The following is a 20,269-nucleotide window of genomic DNA, read 5'->3' on the forward strand; positions in this document are numbered from 1 at the left end:
GGGTGGGGCCATTGGGAGGGCGGGGAAGAGGCTTGGCTACCTCTTAAGACCTGCCAGCTACCAGGCCCAGCTTGGAAGAAGCTCACACAGGTACAGAAATTTCCTGAAAATGCAGGTTTGTGTGTTTCTGCCCGGGGGCGGGTTTGTTGGTGTCTGTATGTAGCCTTGGCAAGACAACATTGAAGACATATTTTTCACCCCATTTCATCAATGCACTTAACATTTTCTCTTTCTTTAAGGCCTCCATTTAATGCCACAATGCAGTACGCTTTAGAACAAGCTGTGGATCGTGCTGAGCAGGTCATTGAGAGCACCCAACAGAGGCCGCCTAAAAGGAAATGCTTATCAACTGGAGAACAATCTCTTCATCAAAAACTGTATGACATCTATGTTGAAGAGTGTGAAAAAGAGCCTGAGTTTACGGAGGAATTAAAGACCAATGTGAACTTGTTAGAGAAGCTTGTTAAAAGAGAATCCCAGCCTTGTTTAGTGGTCAACCTGTACCCAGGAAATGAGGGATATTCGCTGATGCTCCAGGGGGAGGATGGGTCCTATTCAGAGACCATTCGACTGCCTTACGAACAAAGAGAGTTGCTGGAATACTTGGATGCAGAAGAACTACCTCCTGTCTTGTTGGATATCCTGGAAAGATCTCAAGTTAACCTTTTCCAAGATGGGTGTGTCATAGCAGAAGTCCGGGACTACAGGCAGTCTAGCAATGTGGAAGTACCTGACTACCAAAGTAGGCACATCCTGTTACGCCCAACGATGCAGACCCTGGCCTGCGATGTGCAAGCAATAGCCAGCGAGCACAGGGAGTGGACTGAGGAAGATAAGCTCCAGCTGGAAAGCCAGCTTCTCCTCGCTACCTCTGAACCACTGTGCCTTGAGCCTTCTGTAACTGTAGCCTGCACTGCCAACAGACTGCTTTACAACCAACAAAAGATGAACAGTTACCCCATGAGACAGAACTTCAAGAGACATTCTGTGCCCTCTCTGAATCGCCAGCAGGAGCTAGCTGATTATTCCACTCCTCCTGAGCTGAAATTACTGACTTGTTGGAAAAAAAGCAAAGAGAAAAAAGCAGTTAAGCAGCATGACCTCAAAATAGCTAAAGCAGGAAGTTCTGTTGATCTGTGGAAGCAGAGACCCTGTGAGTTGGCTGTACCTTCTGAGGTGGATGTGGAGAAATATGCTAAGGGAAAGAAGATGCCTGACAAACATGATGCCACACAGCCTGCAGTCTGCCCAACCCCTGAGGTAAATAACACTGCTGTTCCTACATTTGGGATTGGCGATCAATCCCAGACAATAAGCCTGAACTCTACACCATCACTTAATGATATACTTTACTCTAGTAAAGAAACTACACGGTCTGTACCTATGCCTGACACCCACACTTTCACTAATGAGCACTCATACAGTGCGGTGCCTGAATCAGTGACTCATGCTGGGAAGGTTGTCAATCAACCTGAGCAATTGGTCCAGAAGAACTCCAAATGTCCAGTCATGATGTCACCCAGTTCCAGTAACTCAGCTAATGTCAGCCAGATTTCTTCAGGGACAGTGCCAGAAAAGCCTGAGGTTGTGTTGATTGAGACTTCAGTACCAGGGAAAGGAGTCCAACATCCATTTCCACCCATCACCCTTCTCTCGAGCTCAGGAGAGAGTTCCTCAGGGAACAACAGTTTTACTCCTCAAAAGATAAGCATCTTCCATCCATCTCCATCTCTTGCTTCTACGCCACAACGTCTTCCCCAGATTTCCTCTGCAGAAGTCCATGGACATAGCATTATTACTGCAGCCTCCCAGATAACTGCTACCTCATCAAGGAAAAACCTAGCCACTGCCGTCTCCTTACAGACAACCCCAACTATGTCCACTGTCACCTCATCAAGAATGCAGTCTGTGTCAGCTGTTACCTCTTCACAGAGAACACAATCTGGATCTGCTGTCTTTTCACAAAAATCCCTGGTCATGTCCACTGTCAGCTCCTCACAGAGAACCCTGACTGTGTACACTGTTGTCTCAAAGAAATCTCCGGCCATGTGCATTGTCAGCTCCTCACAGAAAACCTCAAATGTGTCCACTATCACCTCCTCACAGAGGGCTCCAGCCACACCCAGTTTTGTCTCACAGAGGACCTCAACTATATCCAGTGTCATCTCCCAGAAAACCTTGGTCATATCCACTGTCAGCTTCTCACAGGGTACCCCAACTGTGTCCACTGTCATCTCACAGAGAACCCCAGCTGTGTCCACTGTTATCTCACAGAAATCTCCAGCCATGTCCACTGTTGTCTTACAGAAATCTCCAGCCATGTCCACTGTCAGTGCATCACAGAGAACTCTGGCCATGTCCACTGTCAGCTCTTCACAGAGAACCTCAACTGTGTCTACTGCTGTCTCACAGAAATCTCCAACCATGTCCATTCTTATCTCACAGAAATCTCCGGCCATGTCCACTGTTATATCACAGAAATCTCCAGCTATGTTCACTGTGAGTTCATCACAGAAATCCCTGGCTATGTCCACTACTGTCTCACAGAGAACTCTAGCTATGTCCACTGTTGTCTCACAGAAATCTCTAGCTATGTCCACTGTAAGTTCATCACAGAGAACCCTGGCTGTGTCCACTGTCAGCTCTTCACAGAGAGCCCCAGCAGTGTTCACTGCTGTCTCACAGAAATCTCCAGCTATGTCCACTATAAGTTCATCACAGAGAACCCCGGTTGTGTCCACTGTCAGCTCTTCACAGAGAACCCCAGCAGTGTCCACTGCTGTCTCACAGAAATCACCAACCATGTCCATTCTTATCTCACAGAAATCTCCAGCCATGTCCACTGTCATCACACAGAAATCTCTAGCCATGCCCACTATAAATTCATCACAGAGAACCCCGGCTATGTCCATTGTCAGCTCTTCACAGAGAACCCCAGCAGTATCCACTGCTGTCTCACAGAAATCTCCAGCTATGTCTACTGTAAGTTCATCACAGAGAACCCTGACCGTGTCCACTGTCAGCTCTTCACAGAGAACCCCAGCAGTGTCTACTGTTGTCTCACAGAAATCTCCAACCATGTCCACTGTCAGTTCATCAGAAAGAACCCCAGTCGTGTCTACTGTTAGCTCTTCACAGAGAACACCAGCCATCTCCACTGTTGTCTCAGAGAAATCCCCAGCCATATCCATTGTCAGCTATAGGAGGCCCCAGACTATGCCCACTGTCAGGTCTCTGAGAACCCCAAAGACTCAGGTCATGGTCAACTCTGCTGGCCCGATGGGAAGCAACATGGTGAGTCCTGTGTGTAGAATCCAGGCTTTGAAGAGTGATCCCAGCTCTGGACAGCACTCTAGCCCTGGGGTCACAGCTCCCACAGGAATCAAACCCAGCAACCAGCCCTCAGAAGACCAGTCACCAAATGTGCCGCCTGGTGTATTGCAGGCACCATCTCAAGAGGGTGTTCAAGAATCTTTGAAGGGTGATTCTACCTCTCTCAAGTCAGTAAATTTTCTCCAACTTTCACAAGGTTCACTTATTTTGAAGGCCCAGCAGCTGACTCAGCAGCAACAAGGACAGCATTTCTATAGGTTGCTTTCTCAGCAACCACAGGTTTCAAGTGCACAAGGCTCCACCTCTGGTCAGAAAACTCTTGTTATTAAACTCACTGGGGTGGGGAGTTTGCAGTCGCATGCATGTGTGTTATCTCAAATGGGCTCTGCCCAGGGTAGATCTGGACAAAACCATAGTCAGAGCACTCAGCATGCCTCTGACTCTCAACCATCACAGCAGCCAGTGACTGTGGCAACAGGGGCAGACCAGCCAGCTCAGCCACCTCAGCCACCTCAGCCACCTCAGCCACCTCAGCCACCTCAGGGACAGAAGACAGCAAGTCCATCCAAAGGTAACACGAGTATAGACCCGCCAACCACTCTTAATTCCTGAGTCTTGTATCATTGTTTCTCTTTTTAAAAATGTGTTAAAGCAGATCCAAGTGAATTCTGTGCTTTTACTTCTTGATGTTTTTTAGTGTGTCGGTATTTGTTGTTGTTTCATGCACAACTACGCACAGAAGCAAGCACAATCCATGATCTTACTTAGAAAGAGGGAAATAACTTAAACTAGAATTTGCTTAGGTCATTGCTGTAATGCTCATTGTCGACTTGTGTTTTTTGGGCAGAGGGGCATAGTTGTTTTTAAAGATTGTATTTTATGTGGTCCGGGAGGTAGCGCAGTGGCTAAAGTGTTGGTCTCTCAGGCATGACATCCTGAGTATGATCTCTGGTAGCACATGTACCAGAGTGATGTCTGGCTCTTTCTCTCTCTCCTCCCACCTCTCTCATCAATAAATAAATAAAATATTTTAAAAATATTTTATTTTATTTATTTCATGTGAGCTAGAGAGATGAGAAGTTGATATGAGAGAGCACCACTCAGGTACTTGTTGCACCAGGTATTGAATCAGGAGCTGTAGACATACAAGTCTATGCTCTGGGGGTCAGGCAGTAGCGCAGCAAGTTAAGCGCACATGGCGCAAAGAGAAGGACCAGAGTATTTGTGCCCCCGGCTCCCCACCTGCAGGGGAGTCGCTTCACAGGTAGTGAAGCTGGTCTGCAGGTGTCTATCTCTCTCCCTCTCTGTCTCCCCTCCTTTCTCCATTTCTCTCTGTCCTATACAACAACAATAGCAATGACAGCAATGACAATAACGACAACAACAAGGGCAACAAAAAGGGAAAAATGGCCTCCAGGAGCAGTGGATTTCTAATGCAGGCACTGAGCCCCAGCAGTAACCCTGGAGGCAAAAAAAAAAATCTATGCTCTGCCAGTAGAGCAATTTCTCTGGCTGCAGTTATTTTTATAAGTGTATCTATATCCAAACTAGGATCAATTTAAACTCCTGGAGCCTATAATGTCTCTAAAATGAGAACACTACTGTACCAATCAATAAAGGGTAAACTAGTATTATTTGGTAAAATGGAGACTTTTTAATTTTCTCAATTAGTTAAAACCACATAGCTTAAGACATGCTATCCTCGCTGGTTCAAGTGGCAGCTCAGCAGTGTCCAGCTATTTACACTGCTGTGCAGCTGAAGACTAGACTTGTCTTCATCTTGTAAACATGCCACTGTCCTCACTGAGCACTAACTCCCCACTTCCCCCTCCCTCTAGCCCCTGAAACCACCTCTCTGTTCTCTGCTTCTAAAAGTTTGACTGATATTTAGTTGAATTTAATTTTTGCCACCAGGGTTTTGTGCCTGTGAGACTCCACCATTCCAGGCAGACTCTTTTTCTTTCCAGATGGAGATTGAGAGAGAGAGAGGGAGGGAGGGAAGGAGGGAGAGAGAGAGAGAAAGAGAGAGAGAGAGGAAAGATATCACAATTTACCACTAATGAAACTTCCCCTTTGCTTGATGCTCCCAGGCTGGAACTTGGGTCCTTGCACTTGGCGTAGTATGCACTGTACGAGGTTAGGTGTCTCCTGGGCCCTTGACTGGGTTTAGGTGTTGCATGTTAGTGGAGTTAGTTTGTTTTTGAGTGACTGGGTTATTTCACTTCACACAATGCCCTCAAAGTTCATCGTATTAAAGTGTAATGGGAAGACTAAACAATGGCTTCCCTATACATAACATACATTGAAAGAACCTAAGAAATATTAGGAGCATTGTTCAAAGAGTGTACCTTTTGAGTTTTGTCTGTTTAAAATGTTTGTGCACCATGTTTGAAATTCAGTTTTGCAAAGTTGTTTTAAAAGCCATGTTGAACTACCAGAAAATGCTGCTTGTCACATGTAGACTGAGGACATAGAGCCATCAGGGGTGCAGAGTGGATGAGGGAGACATGCTTGCGGGGAGTCCCTGGCCCCTGCAAAGGCTCTGCCTGAGCTTGGTGCCCTCAGAGCCCTGCTCTGCTCCAGGCTGGAGCCACTGGCCTTGAACAGGTGCCATCTTCTTCTTTCCCTCTTTATAAAATCTTTTGTGGCTCCTAGAACTCCAGGTTCTTGGCAGAAAAGTAAAGAGCTAAACATCTGACATGAGATCTGTTTCTCTGCCTTTCAAGTATTTGAAACCTCGGTAGATCCTGAAATCGGCTCTATTCCTTTTTCTTTCTTTTCTCTAGTCCTTGCTAATAGATCTTCAGCTGCTCGGCAGCACCTGCTTCTTCATCTCTCTTTTTTTTCCCCCTTCATGTCTCAGTGGGGCCCACAAGTCCTGGACTCTTCTCTTTTTCCATTCTTTTTCTTGAGGTCTGACTCACATAGACCGCAGAAATTAACCAGTTTAAAATAAGCAACTCAGTGGTATTTACTGCGTTGCCAATGTTATGCAGCCACTATCTTTACCTATCTCCAGAACATTTTCTTCACCCCAAAGAAATCTCTGTCCACTCAGCACTCTGTTCCCATCCTGCCTTCCCCCCAGTCCCAGAAGCCACCAATTTACTTTCTGTTCCCGTGTACTTTGCTGTTCTAGAGATAGTCTACGAATGGAGTCGCCCAACGTGCCCTTTTGTGTGTGGCCTCCTTCACCGACCATGTTTTCAAGGTGCATCCATCCTGGGGGCGCTGTTCAGTTTTTGTGGTCGGATAGCGTGCCTATGTTTGTGCATGCCTTGTTTTTGTTTTCATTACCCACTGATGTACCTTTGTGTTGCTTCCACTTTTGGGCTGTTAGGGAAAACCGTTGCTGTGAACACTTATGTACAAATACTTGTTTGAGAGCCTCTTAAATCTACATAAAGTTTGTTGTTCTAAGTTCATGTGTATGTTTCACTGTCTTTTGTCTTTAAAATAAAGGAAATCTGGCCTAACAGTTCAGAAGATCAGAGGTAACCAGTGCTGCCCAGCTAAACTAATGTTTAATGATCCTGTTAAATATAGATCCCAGGGCCAGGTGGTGGTGCACCTGGTTGAGCGCACATGTTACAATGCACAGGGACCCAGGTTCGAGCCCCTGTTCCCCACCAGCAGGGGGAAAGCTTCACAAGTGGTGAAGCAGAGCTGCAGGTGTCTCTCTGCCTCTGTCTCTCTACCCCTTCCCTCTCAATTTCTGTCTCTATCCAATAAATAACGATAATAAAAAGTTAAAAAAATATATTGGTGTATTACAACAAAGTAAAGGATTGGGGTGGGTGAGGGGAAGGGTTCAGGTCCTGGAACACTATGGCAGAGGACCTAGTGGGGGTTGTATTATTAGGTGGAAAACTGAAAAATGTTATGCACGTATAGACTATTGTATTTACTATCCACTGTAAAACATTAATCCCCCAATAAAGAATTTTAAAAAATGAATAAAGAGCCTAAGACCAGGCAGTGGCACAACCAATTGAGTGCACATGTTACCATGTGCAAGGACCTGAGTTCAAGTCCCTGGCCCCAGCTGTAGGGGGAAAGCCTTACAAGTGGTGAAGCAATGCTGCAAATCTCTCTCTCTCTCCTTCCTTCCCTCCTTCCCCCCTCCCTCCCTTCCTCTCCTTCCCCTTTGCCATTCCTTCTCAATTTCTCTTTTTCTGCCCAATAAATAAAGATTTAAAATACTATTTAAAAAGAGAGAGAAAGATCTCAGCCCAGTTCAAGTGAGCATGTCAGATATGCCATCCAGGTGACCCTGCGCCCCTTAGGACTTTGTGTGACCTGCCCTGGACAGCTGGGGACAGTGACTGCACTTTGCAGGAGTCAGCCAAGGCCACAGTCAGTTGCAAAGAAGTGATGTCGCTGGCCCCTGGGAGCTGAGCAGACCAAGTCCTGGGCTCAGATTTGACGGCTTCCTCCCTCTTGCCCAGGGTCTGGGTCTTTGAGAGACCACATGGAGCCTCCAGGGAGCTGGCGCTTGAGTAGCGTGGAGCTCCCTTCCCAGGCCCAAGTCACTTCAGCTCTGGGTCACACCACCATTCGGTGTCCTTGTTTATTGCCTTCTAATGATCCTCACCAAGGTTGGCACTTGATGCAGGGTTCCTTTTGAAGACATTCACTGGCTATTTTGGTGAATGTCTTTTCATTCCTTTTACATTACCAGGACCACCCCCCTCCCAGGTCCAATCCATATACTGTTTGTTTTCTTAGGTTTGTTTTCTTAGCTGTTTGTTCCTCTGTCTTAGTGGCTAACCGTTCTTAGGAGGTGGCTGTGTGAAAGGCAGTGGTCCTCTCACTAGGGATGATGAGCTAAGAGGGCCCCTGCCACAAGGTCGGGATAGGCTTGCACATGAAGGAGGACTCTAGTTCTAGGTCATCACTGTCAGTAACTTTATATTTTACATAGTATCCACCACTTAAATGTAATATGAAAACCAGGGAAATTATAAACACACACACACACACACACACACTATCAGCATACACATATATTATCATTTCCACCTGTAGTCCATTTGTTTAAAAGACTTTCTTTTTAAAAAAATTATTATCTTTATTTATTGAATAGAGACAGCCAGAGGGAATAGGGTAATAGGGAGGAAGAGAGACAGAGAGACACCTGCAGCACTGCTTCACCACTTGCAAAACTTTCCCCCTGCAGGTGGGGACCGGGGTCTCAAACCCTGGTCCTTGAGCGTTGTAATAGTGCACTCAGCCAGCTGCACCACCACCCGGCCCCTCTTTTTTTTTTTTTTTTTTTTTACCAGAGCACAGCTCAACTCTGATTTATGGTGGTGTAGGAGATTGAACCTGGGACTTTGGAGCCTCAGGCATGCGAGTCTCTTTGCATAACCATTATGCTATCAAACCCCATCCTGTAGTCCATATTTTTATGGAGTCTGGGCCTTGTGCACTGTGGTTTCAACACTCCAAGTTGCCTTTTCATTCAAATAGAGATAAAGAGTCCCTAGCACTGGATCGTTTTCTCGTGTTGTAACATCTCCCATCTGGTGCTGGGGCTCCAACCTGGTTCAAGAGTATGGCAAGACATGCACCTTTCCTGGTGAGCTACCTCTCTGGCACTGTACTCAATATTTTCACTTTTTGGTGGGCGTGGTGTGAAACTACACACTTTTTTTTTCCACAGTGGCTGGGAACAACGTAGGGCTGCACACAGCATCCAACTCCCCAGTCCAATCTTTTAATTTTTTTCTACATATATTTTTTAATTGCCACCAGGGTTATTATCCCTTGGGGCTCAGTGCCTACATGCCAAATCCACTGCCCCCAGTGGTCATTCTTTTCCCCTTTAAAAAATTATTTTGGGGGAATCTGGCAGTAGCACAGCTGGTTAAGCACTGGTGGCACAACATGCAAGGACCGCAAGGACCAGCATAAGAATCCCTGTTCGAGCCCCCCCCCCCACTCTCCACCTGCAGGGGAGTTGGTGAAGCAGGTCTGCAGGTGTCTACCTATCTCTCCCCATATCGGTCTTCCCCTCCTCTGTCCATTTCTCTCTGTCCTATCCAACAACAATGACATCAATAATAATAACTACAAAACTAAAACAACAAGGCAACAAAAGGGAATAAAAATATAATTTTAAAAGTTATTTTGGGTTAGGGAGACAGCTTAATGGTTATGCAAAAGACTCTCATATCTGAGACTATGAGGTTCCAGGTTCAATCCCCAGCACCACTATAAGCCAGAGCTGAGTAGTGCTCTGGTCTCAGTCTTTCTCTCTCTCCTCTTTGTCTCTCTCATTAAAGTAAATAAAAATTAAAAAAAATATTTGAAAGGACAGAGAAATTGAGGGGGGAGGAGATATCGAGGGAGAGAGACTCTTGCTTCACTGCTTCTGAAGGTCCCCAACCCACCCCCGCCTGCAGGTAGGGAGTGGAGACTCAAACTCCAGTCCTTGCACATAGTAATATGAGCAATTAACCAGGCACACCGCCACCTGGCCCTTTTTCTAAATACTTTTTTTAGAGACACAAAAATGGAAGCACTAGTCCACTGTCCGTGGAAGCTCACCCATTCTCATCTTTGGTGGTGGCCATGGTGTTCCTCTATGGCTCCAGGGTCTGAACCTCAGGCTTTATATATGGAAGTTGTACCCTCTACCCACTGAGTTACCTCCCAGGCCCAACATTTCAAAAGTTGGGTGGTAGTGAGGCAAGCAAGGGTTAACTTTTAAAGAGAAAAGCAAGGGTTAGCTTCTTAAAGGAAAATTCAGTTGGTAGCAATCTTCCCCTCCTGCCAGCATAAATAGGGCTTTCTACTGCCGTCATCAAAATGGCCTTGTTTGGTGGCCTTAGAATCTGCTACTTCTGCCTAAGAGTCTGCTGATAACCCAAACAAGTTATACTCTCTGTATACACAAAAGAAATAAGTAATCTGTTAAACTTGCTGCTATGAGTTACCATGGGAAAGTTGGTAACTGTATAAAAGAGTAAGCGCCACTGTGCTCTGATCCCAGTCTTTCGTGGACATGAGTCCTGCTAGCTCTGCCGGCATAATAAATACTACTCCCTGCATTAAAGCCTCAGCATGTCCCATCTCTCTGCCTGAGAATCTGATAACAGTGGTGCATCTGGTTCAGCACACTTACTAACATGCACAGAGACCTGGGTTTGAGCCTCCACTCCTTACCCACAGTGGGAAAGCTTCAGGAACAGTTAAGGCAGGCCTGCAGGGATTTCTCTTTCTATCTCCCTTCCCTTCTCAATTTCTTTTTTCTCCTCCCTCCCTTAATTTCTATCTATCGTATCTAATAAAAAGAAAGCAAGAAAGAAAAAGAAAAAGGAATGGCGGCCAGCACTGGTGGATTCATTGTGCATGCACCAAGCCCCAGTGACAACCCCAGTGGCCATTAAAAAAAAAGTCTTAATGACACATTTTTCACTCTTCAATTCTTACTAAGTCTTCAGAATCCAGGCATTTAACAACCTGTCTTGATCTGGATGCTTGATTTCCATAAGAATACTTTAAAAAATTATTTATTTATTTATTTTCCCTTTTGTTGTCCTTATCATAGTTATTATTGTTGTTGTTACTGATGTCGTCGTTGTTAGATAGGACAGCGAGAAATGGAGAGAGGAGGGGAAGACAGAGAAGGGAAGAGAAAGACAGACACCTGCAGACCTGCTTCACCACCTGTGAAGGGACTCCCCTGCGGGTGGGGAGCCAGGGGCTCGAACCAGGATCCTTACACTGGTCCTTGTGCTTTGCGCCACGTGCACTTAACCCGCTGCGCTATCGCCCGACTCCTCCATAAGAATACTTGATCTCTGTTTAGATTTTGGTACGATGTACAGTTGAACATGAAGATTCCTCTTCAAGAGGCCAGGCAGTGGTGCACCTGGTTAAGCGCTCACATTATAGTGTGCAAGGATGTAGGTTCAAGCCCCTGATCCCCACCTGCAAGGGGAAAGCATCACAAGTGGTAAAGCAGGGCTGCATGCACCCCTCTGTCTCTCTCCCTCTGTCTCCCTCTCCACTCTCAATTTCTCTGTCTCTATCCAATCATAAAAAGAAGTTCCCCGGGGGTGTGCGGAATAAATGCACATAGTGTGAAGTGCAAGGACCACAAGGATCCTGGTTCCGAGCCCTGGGCTCCCCACCTGCAGAGGGAGGTCACTTCATAAGCGGTAAAGCAGGTCTGCAGGTGTCTGTCTTTCCCTCTCCCTCTATGTCTTCCCCTCCTCTCTCAATTTCTCTCTGTCCTATCCAACAACAACAGCTGCAACAACAATGGAAAAAAAACCAAAAAATGGCCACCCGGAGCAGTAGATTCATAGTGCAGGCACTGAGCCTCAGTGATAACCCTGGAGGCAAAAATAAATAAATAAATATTCCCCTTCTAAATGTACTTAGAAGTTTTTCTAAGTATGAATCAAATGCCACTTTTTTTTTTTTTGCCTCCAGGATTATTGCGGGGGCTCAGTGCCTGCACTATGAACCTGCTGTTCCTGGAGGCTATTTTTTCCCTTTTTGTTGCCCTTGTTGTTTATCGTTGTTATTGTTATTGCTGTTGTTGTTATTGCTGTCATTGTTGTTGGATAGGACAGAGAGAAATGAAGAGAGGAGGGGAAGACAGAGAGGAGGAGAGAAAGATAGACACCTGCAGACCTGCTTCTTCACAGCTTGCGAATCGAACCCCCTGTAAATAGGGAGCTGGGGGCTAGAACTGGGATCCTTACTCCAGTCCTTGCGCTTTGCACCATGTGTGTTTAACCTGCTGAGCTACTACTGCCTGGCGCTCCCAAATGTCGCCTTTGACACGGAAATAAAATAATATTCCTCAGCCCCTCTGGCCCTGCTGACACGTGTCTGACTGAGGTATTGGACAGGGCAGCGCTAGAGGGATTGAGCAGCAAAGTAGATCATGGAAACACAGCCTCAGGCAGGAAGCAGGTACCAGCCCTTTCCCCCCCCCATATATTTTTAAAAGATTTATTAGAGAGGGAGAAAGAGAAAGGGAGAGAGAGAGAGAGAGAGAGAGAGAGAGAGAGGATACTAGAGCATCATTCTGGTACATGCAGTGCTGGGGATTGTACTTGAGACCTCATGCTTTGATGTCCAATGCTCTAACCACTGCACTACCTTCTGGGCCACCAGCTCTTTATTTACTTGCTTATTATTTTTTTATCATTTTTTATTGAGGGGTAATGGTTTACTGTGCAGTTTTTGACACATGGGTACAACTTCTCATCTCCCTGTGTATCAGTGCAATAGGACGTCAAGGTTTGGTCCACATTGTCCCTCCCTCTCCCTCCCCAGAGCCCTTTGCTTGGTGCAATAGAAATGGTGGGTTATTTATTTATTTATGTACTTTTGACAGGGCAGTGATAAATTGAGAGGGGGAGAGATAGAGAGGGAAAGAGACACCTGCAGCACTGCTTCACTGCTTGTGAACTTTCCTTGTGCAGGTGGGGGTCAGGAGCTTGAACCTGGGTCTTTGAGCATGGTAACATGTACACACACTTAGCTGGCTGCACCACTGCCCAGCCCCTATTTGTTTATTATTAGAGTGAGCAAGAGACCAGAGCACTGATCAGCTCTTACATATGCAGCACAGGGGTTGAACCTGGAGCTGCCGTGTCACCTTCTCGGCCATGGGGACCAGTGACTGAGACAAGGCAGAGCACCCCACTGGACCAGAAGTGAGGATGCTCATTCTAAGTGCCAAAGCTGGAGCTCCCTGAGACCCTGGAAGCCCGTTGTCACCCGAGTCAGGGTCTACCATGGAACCATGAGGAGGGTGACAGTCAGGAGAACAAGTGCCAATTCTCTGCCAGGTTCTGCCCTGCCTGCCCTGTTCAAAAACGCCTATAAAGAGGACAGTCACCGTCCCAGCAGGTGGTGAAGACGCACCTCCACCTTGCTCTGCCTAGACACCTGCCTTTGGGTCGCCCTTCTTCCCAGCTTTGCTTCTGTAGCTGCAGGCAGCAAAGGGTGTAAAAGAGTTAATTGTTAAATTCAGTTCAACAAGTTCCTCATTAGGGACAAATTACCTGAGTTTGAAATCTGCTAATTTTCCAATCAGAGTGAGTGTTTGCACTTGTGGTTTGGAAATAATTACCATATGGTAAAAGCAAAACCTATGTGAGGATTAAAGTAAAGGCGAGGGAGGACAGGAGTTTATTTTGGCAACAGCCTCAGAAACTCATGTTAGCATATGCAGATTAGTTGAGGGGCTTGGGTTGGTGTGGGAGAGCTCACCTGTAACACTGTTTTTGCACAGGCTATTTACTTTCTGGGCTGAGGCCTCTGAAAGGCGCCCTCGACCTTGACTGGAGAGCAGTGTGGTCTTCCTAAGCAAGAATCGGATCTGGACAGCAAAGAAACTTTTTTTTAGCTGTTTCATCTATAATACATCTAACACGCTGGCTTCAACCAGTCCCCAGTCTAGAGTTTCAGCAAGAGTCACAATTGAAGACATTTCCTTGGGAGGTGGGGTGGGGGTGGGGAGGTGTAGAAGTGTCCTTTGGATGATTTTACAATGGACATCTTAGGGAAAGCTTGTCTGAAAGAGTTTGAACAACAGTGGGCTAATAATTGCTGCAGAATGCCATAGCCACCCAAAGAGTGACAATCTGAGTCATTCACAGCCAGTAATCCAGCCCTATCCCAATCACTAGTTTTAATCCTTTGGAACCCCTTAGTAAAAAGAGCCAAGGTTTTAGGTAATTTACAAATCAATGCAGAACAGCTCCTCCTAAAACCTAGCTTTTGAAACGCGGAGCCAAGAAAAGCTTTGTCTTCCCTGAGGGAATATTCCTTGCTTTCTGATGAGCAGCGTTCAGTAGGTTCTCGGGTTTCCCAAACACACTGCAGCTGCCTGGAAACTCAAAACCAGGTCTACAACTGGCATCACCAAGTTTACACCCACGGTGAGCACTTCATCATTCCTTGCTCCTCTCTAAAAATGACCATTGGACTAGACCTTTTTTTTGCTTGACTTTCGAAACAGACTACCTCAAATCTTTTGTCAAAAGAAACTGGGAGCAAATCCTTCTGACATGTATGAACAACATTAAAAAAACAGTGAAGCCTCAAAAACAGTGAAGGATTCTGGTTCAAGACCCTGACTCCCCACCTGCAGGGGAGTCCCTTCACAAGCGGTGAAGCAGGTCTGCAGGTGTCTATCTTTCTCTTCCCCTCTCTGTCTTCCCCATCTCTCTCCATTTCTCTCTGTCCTATGCAGCAACAACGACATCAATAACAACAACAATAATAATTACAACAATAAAACAAAGGCAACAAAAAGGAATAAATAAATAAATATAAAAAAACAGTGAAGCAAGTATTGCAGGTGTCTCTCTCTCTCTCTTCCTCTCTCCCTCTTCCCTCTAAATTTTGGTCCGTCCTATCAAGAAAGAAAGAAAGAGGGAAAGAGAGGAGGAAAGAAAGGAAGGAAGGAGGGAAAGAAGGAAGGAAGAAAAGAAAGCTGCTGAGAGTGGTGGATTTCTCTTGCAGGTACAAAGTCCCAGAGACAACCCTGGTCTCTCTCTCTCTCTCTCTCTCTCTCTCTCTCTCACACACACACACACACACACACACACACACACACCCCACTGAGATGCTGCCTGATTTATGCATCATGGGATAAAGTAAACCATCTCTTCGAAATTTACTCAGGCAGCCCAGCGGGTGATATAGTGGTACATTTCTGGACTTATATATATGAGATCTTGAGTTAGATTATTGGCATTGCATGTGCCGGGGTAGTCTCTCGATCTCTCTTTGTCTCTCTTATGAAACAATAAATCCCCCCCCAAAAAAAACAGTCGGTTCTATTTGTTCATATACACTGCTTCTAAATCTTTCTTTTGCCTTTTTTTTTTTTCTTCTAAGCCTCTAGCCTTTTAGTGCCCTGGTTCCACTCGGTGTTATTATCCTCATTTACAAGCTTGCTGGAGCTACGAGAGCATTGTGGGTATTGGTTTCTGAAGTCCAGCCTTGCGCCAGAGAGTTGCTTCTGAGTGGTTAACAGGTCTCAGCTGGGTGGACTGTATACTGGAGACCATTTTCTTTCACTCCCCTCATCTTTCAGCCGTGTTTCCCAGGTTTCCTTGCCCATTATTCAGTGGCACCTGGACACCTGGGGCACAAAGAGAAGGGAGAGAGCTCTTCCTGTGGATATGGGCCTTTTCAGGTCTGTTGCTCTGACCCGCTGAGGTGGGGGGGTCTGTCAGGGAGGGTACTGTTAATCTTGATCTCAGGAAGCCTCTGCGAGAGAAGAGCAGCCGTCCCACCCTTCTTCAGTCTCTGCCTCTCCGCTCCTGGTTGGCCCGCAGGTAAGCACTGTGTTCCTCTATGCAGGGTCTGGGAGATGGCTGGGGTCCCTCTTTGAACTCCTCGGGCCTAGGGTCCACTGAACAAAGTGGAGAGTCATGTTGCCATTTCCTTTGCAGACACAGCTACTTCTCCGCCACTAGGGGGCTCCAGACTCCAGGTTCATGCACAGCACACGCTGGAGTCCATCCACCAGGACCTCGGAGTGGGCTGTGGTCCGTGCCGGCAGGAAACTGGATGCCTGCGTTCCTGGCGTCTTAAGGGTTTGTTACACTTCTCTCGGTCTGCGGGAGCGGGGGAGAAGAACCCGCGGTCGGTCTTCCCCTCCCCATTCTGCCTTGAGAGAAAGGACCCGCAGCCCCCTCTTTCTGTCCTCTCCTGTTCACATAGGTGCTGCTTGAAGGGAATCGGCCTACGGTGCCATTTCTAGGCGCTCTGAGAGGCGGTTGGGCTGTCCTCTTAGAGTCTTTCTTCGGCATGTGGAAGCAGCTCATGTCTTTTGTTTCTAGCTTGGGACTTTAACGGGAAAAGTCCACACATACTCTCACAACTCTTTTCATCCTTCGCTCGTCTTATTTATTTACTTTACTTTACACTACTTTACTTTACTTTACTGAAGAGCTCTGGCTTTGTGCTCTAAATTGCTAAAGGTAAAGAGCGGAGGCCTATAACTGGTGGCACTTAAAACAAACAACAACAACAAAAACCCGGCTGTTTTGGGTGAATTTTGTAAGACTTGACTCAAAGGTCAGTGGGGGGAGATAGTTTGGGTCGCTTTAACCCTCCACCCAGATGATGGCTCTAAAGGGCATTCTTCATATGGAAAGTAAGTCAAGTGTAATGCAAACACGACTTCCCAACGAATCCCCTCAGGCTTCCCCCCTCCCCCAGCAGGTTTGCTCTTGGGCTCTAAGCGCTCTTGCTGGGAATGGTTGGAGTTGATGCTGGAATTCAGGGGGAGGGGGTTTAGAGGTGTCATTTGGAATTATCAACCTCCATCCTCTGAGAAGTCAGTTATTTGGCATTATTTTTGGCGTTGTTTGGAGAGCGAGGCATTTAAAGTTGAGATTTTGAGATCTGTGGTTTGGGGGTAACAGTGAGATAGGACAGCTTATAATTTAGGGAATAACTGCCTCCAGTAAATGGAGGTGGGGAAGGAATTTGGCAGAGTGATTCAGCAGAAGGGCTGTTTCCTGGAAAACAGATGGATGTGGAGCTTGGTGAGAATTCTTACCAGGTTGGTGATGGAGAGAGAATGGCAATGAACTAGGCCTATACCTTCAAAATTTGCAGAGAAGCATTCCCACTGCGGGGGGGGGGGGGGCGGATTGGGTTTAAAGGTCAGTTTGATCAAGATGACCCTTAACCTTGGTTGTAGGAAACTTCCCCATTGTGGCCTTTTAATTACTGAGTATGCTTACATGCCAGGGCTTTTGTTAGCTACTCAAAGAGTACATTCCCTAAACAGGGAAGGGAAATACACAAATGACTAAATCAAGGAGAGAATGACAAGTACCTTTAAAGATAGATCTTACTGAGCAGGACTGGGGAAGGACTCATAAGGTGATTTTCCAGGTTGGATTTCCTTGCATATTTCTAAGCAGGGTAGCAGCACCGACAAAGGCAGGGGACAGAGTGGCTTCTGTCATGGAATCCTGCAGAGCTGCCACTGGACTTAACACTTTCCTGCCTAAAGGGAGAGGGGGATTCCAAAGCTCCTCTTCTTCCACTTCGTGAAGAAGTCTGATAGAAACACTACAGAAGGGTAGTCGCAGTGGGTTCAGTGCACATGGTGCGAAGCATAAGGATGGGGTAAGGATCCGGGTTCAAGCTCCTGGCTCCCCACCTGCAGGGGAGTCGCTTCACAAGCGGTGAAGCAGGTCTGCAGGTGTCTATCTTTCTCTCCCCCTTTCTATCTCCTCCTCCTCTCACTTTCTCTCTGTCCTATCCAACAACAACGACATCAATAACAACAATAATAGTAACAACCACAACAACAATAAAAAAACAAGGGCAACAAAAGGGAAAATAATAGCCTCCAGGAGGAGTGGATTCCTGGTGCAGGCACCAAGCCAAAAGAGAGGCACTACAGAAAACAGAGCTGACCCTTTTTTTTCATTTTTTATTTGTGATTAATAGTGGGCTACAGATTGTGAGATTACAGGGTATAGTTTCACACCCACCACCACCAAAGTTCTGTGTACCTCCAACCTTCAAAGATAACTACATAATTCTCACAAAGTCTTAGAAACAGTTTGTTTGCTTCTGTTTTCTTCTCCTCCTCATTCTTCTTCCTCTTCCTCTTCTTCTTTATCTTTTGTTTGCAAGTTCATGTGTATCAAGAACTGGCCTTTTACGTGTTATTCTCCCCGGAGGAATACATTAAATAAGATGATCGACTGAATCTCAGTGGTGCTGTGGGTTCCATTTCAGGGAATAACAACAGACTCTGGTATTCAAGTAGTTTAAGAGAAATATTTCTTTTTCCTCTTTTCTTTTTCTTTCTTTCTTTGTGGTGCCTTCAAGGTTATCACTGGGGTTCGATGCCTGCACTATGAATCCACTGCTCTTGGCAGTAATTTTTTCCATTTTTTCCCTTTTGTTCCATAGGACAGAGAGAAATTGAGAGGGGAGGGGCAGATAGGAAGAAAAAGAAGAGGTTGGGTGGTGGCACAACTGACTGAGTGTATATATTACAATGTACAAGGACCCGGGTTCAAGAAGCCTCTGGTACCTACCTGCAAGGGGAAAGCTTCACAAGTGGTCAAGCCATGCTGCAGGTATCTCTCTGTCTCTCTCCCTCTCTATCTCCCCCTTCCTCTCAATTTCTGGCTGTCTCTATTCAATAAATAAAGATAAAAAATATTTAAGAAAGAGAGGGAGAGAAAGATAGCCATCTGCAGGCTCCTTTCACTGCTTGTCAAGTGTCCCCGCTGCAGCTGGGGAGTAGGTGCATGAATCGGCCCCTTGCGCTCAACTAGGTGTGCCATAGCTTGGCCCCCCAAAGATTATTTATTTATATTTTTATTACCTTTATTTATTTGATAGAAACAGACTGAAATTTAGAGGAGTGGGAAGACAGAGAGGGAGAGAGACAGACACTTGCAGCACTACTTCACCACTGTGAAGCTTTCTTCCTGCAGGTAGGAGCCGGGGGCTTGAACCCAGATCCTTACACATTGTAACGTGCATTCAACCAGGTGCGTCACCACCTGGCCCCCCAAAAAGGTTTCTTTACAAAGAACATTTCCAATGACAGCTTTGTGATAACAGAAAACAAAATAGGAGCATGACCTTTCATACCAGCCTGAATTCACGCTGGGCAGGAGTGGGATGGATACTTGAGAAAGTGTTCCCAGCTCTCATTGTGTGATCCACACCAGAGTGTCTGTTTCTCAGTAGCTGGAGGGAAAGAGGAACCATTTTCTTTTTAGCTTCCTGGGGTCTTTTTTCCCACCACTAGTGTCTAAGAAGTCTAACTCTTACAATATAGAAAAAAAAAAAAAGCCCACGAAACAGTTTAAAGCAGATTGTGCTGGCCTGAACCATATACAGTTGCTGATGTTTGACCACTTTGCCTATTAAGATGGCAATTTTATGTGCTTCAGTCTAATACCTACAGTTTCCATCTTGAACACCAGATGAGAAAGAAATACGAAGCAAAGTCAATAAATGTTTGGGCAATAAACAATAAACAATAAGTAAATAAATAAACAATAAAAGTTCCTCCAAGGAGGGAAGTGCTATGTTGGAGCTGTGGTTTAAGACAGTTTGTCTGGCAGGTACATGAAGGAGAGATTTGGGGGGTGGGTGTAGGAGTCTGGATTAAACTTGACTTCCATGTCCATCTTATTTGAAATATTCCCAGAGGTCCACATTCCTAGTATAAATTGATTGAGAAACTAAATCAGTTTTTAAGTGCAAGGTTGAGAGTTTAAATCTTTTCTCCAATGATAGGTACAGTGAGTGAACTATAAAAATAGGCTTTTGCATCCTGGGAAGTGGCACAGTGGATATAGCATTGGACTCCAGCATGAGGTACTAAATTCAAGCCCGGCCCTCACCAAAGGAAGCTTTGGTTCTGTTGTCTGTCTGTCTCTTTTCTCTCTACATCTAAGGAAGGGAGGGAGAGAGAGAGGGAGAGGAAGGAAGGAAGGAAGGAAGGAAGGAAGGAAGGAAGGAAGGAAGGAAGGAAGGAAGGAGAAAACTGCACTGGCCTACCTGTGCAAATATCCCTTGCATTGCTTGTGCCAGAGTGATGCTCTAGGACTTCTTAAATACATAAATAGATCGAATGGGTTATCGCTGGGGCTCCATGCTCCATGCACTATGAATCCACCGCTCCTGGCAACCTTCTTTGTTATTGGATAGGACATAGAGAAATTGAGAGAGGAGGGGGAAACAGAGAGGGAGAGCGACACCTGCAGACCTGCTTTGCCTCTTGTGAAGCATCCCCCTGCAGGTGAGGAGCAGCGGCTTGAACCTGGATTCTTGCACAGATCCTTGTGCTTAGGACTACGTGTGTTTAACCAGGTGCACCACTGCCCGGTCCCCAGATCAATCTTTTTTTAATGGGCTTTTATATGCCCCAGTAGATCCGCGTCATAGTAGATAGTTC

At 46.0% G+C, this 20,269-nt stretch overlaps 1 protein-coding gene across 1 annotated transcript; it reads left to right on the top strand.

Annotated features, from left to right (window-relative positions):
* Window positions 1–258: 258 nt before the first annotated feature.
* LOC103123626 (transcription factor SPT20 homolog) lies at window positions 259–3,478 on the top strand. Its single transcript, XM_060184426.1, has 3 exons — window positions 259–1,851; window positions 3,250–3,294; window positions 3,380–3,478. Exons 1-3 carry the CDS (start codon window positions 259–261, stop codon window positions 3,476–3,478), a joined length of 1,737 nt encoding a protein of 578 aa, XP_060040409.1.
* The last annotated feature ends 16,791 nt before the right edge of the window (window positions 3,479–20,269 follow it).

Source organism: Erinaceus europaeus, unplaced genomic scaffold, assembly GCF_950295315.1.
Source record: "Erinaceus europaeus unplaced genomic scaffold, mEriEur2.1 scaffold_1064, whole genome shotgun sequence".
NCBI classification, from domain to species: domain Eukaryota; kingdom Metazoa; phylum Chordata; class Mammalia; order Eulipotyphla; family Erinaceidae; genus Erinaceus; species Erinaceus europaeus.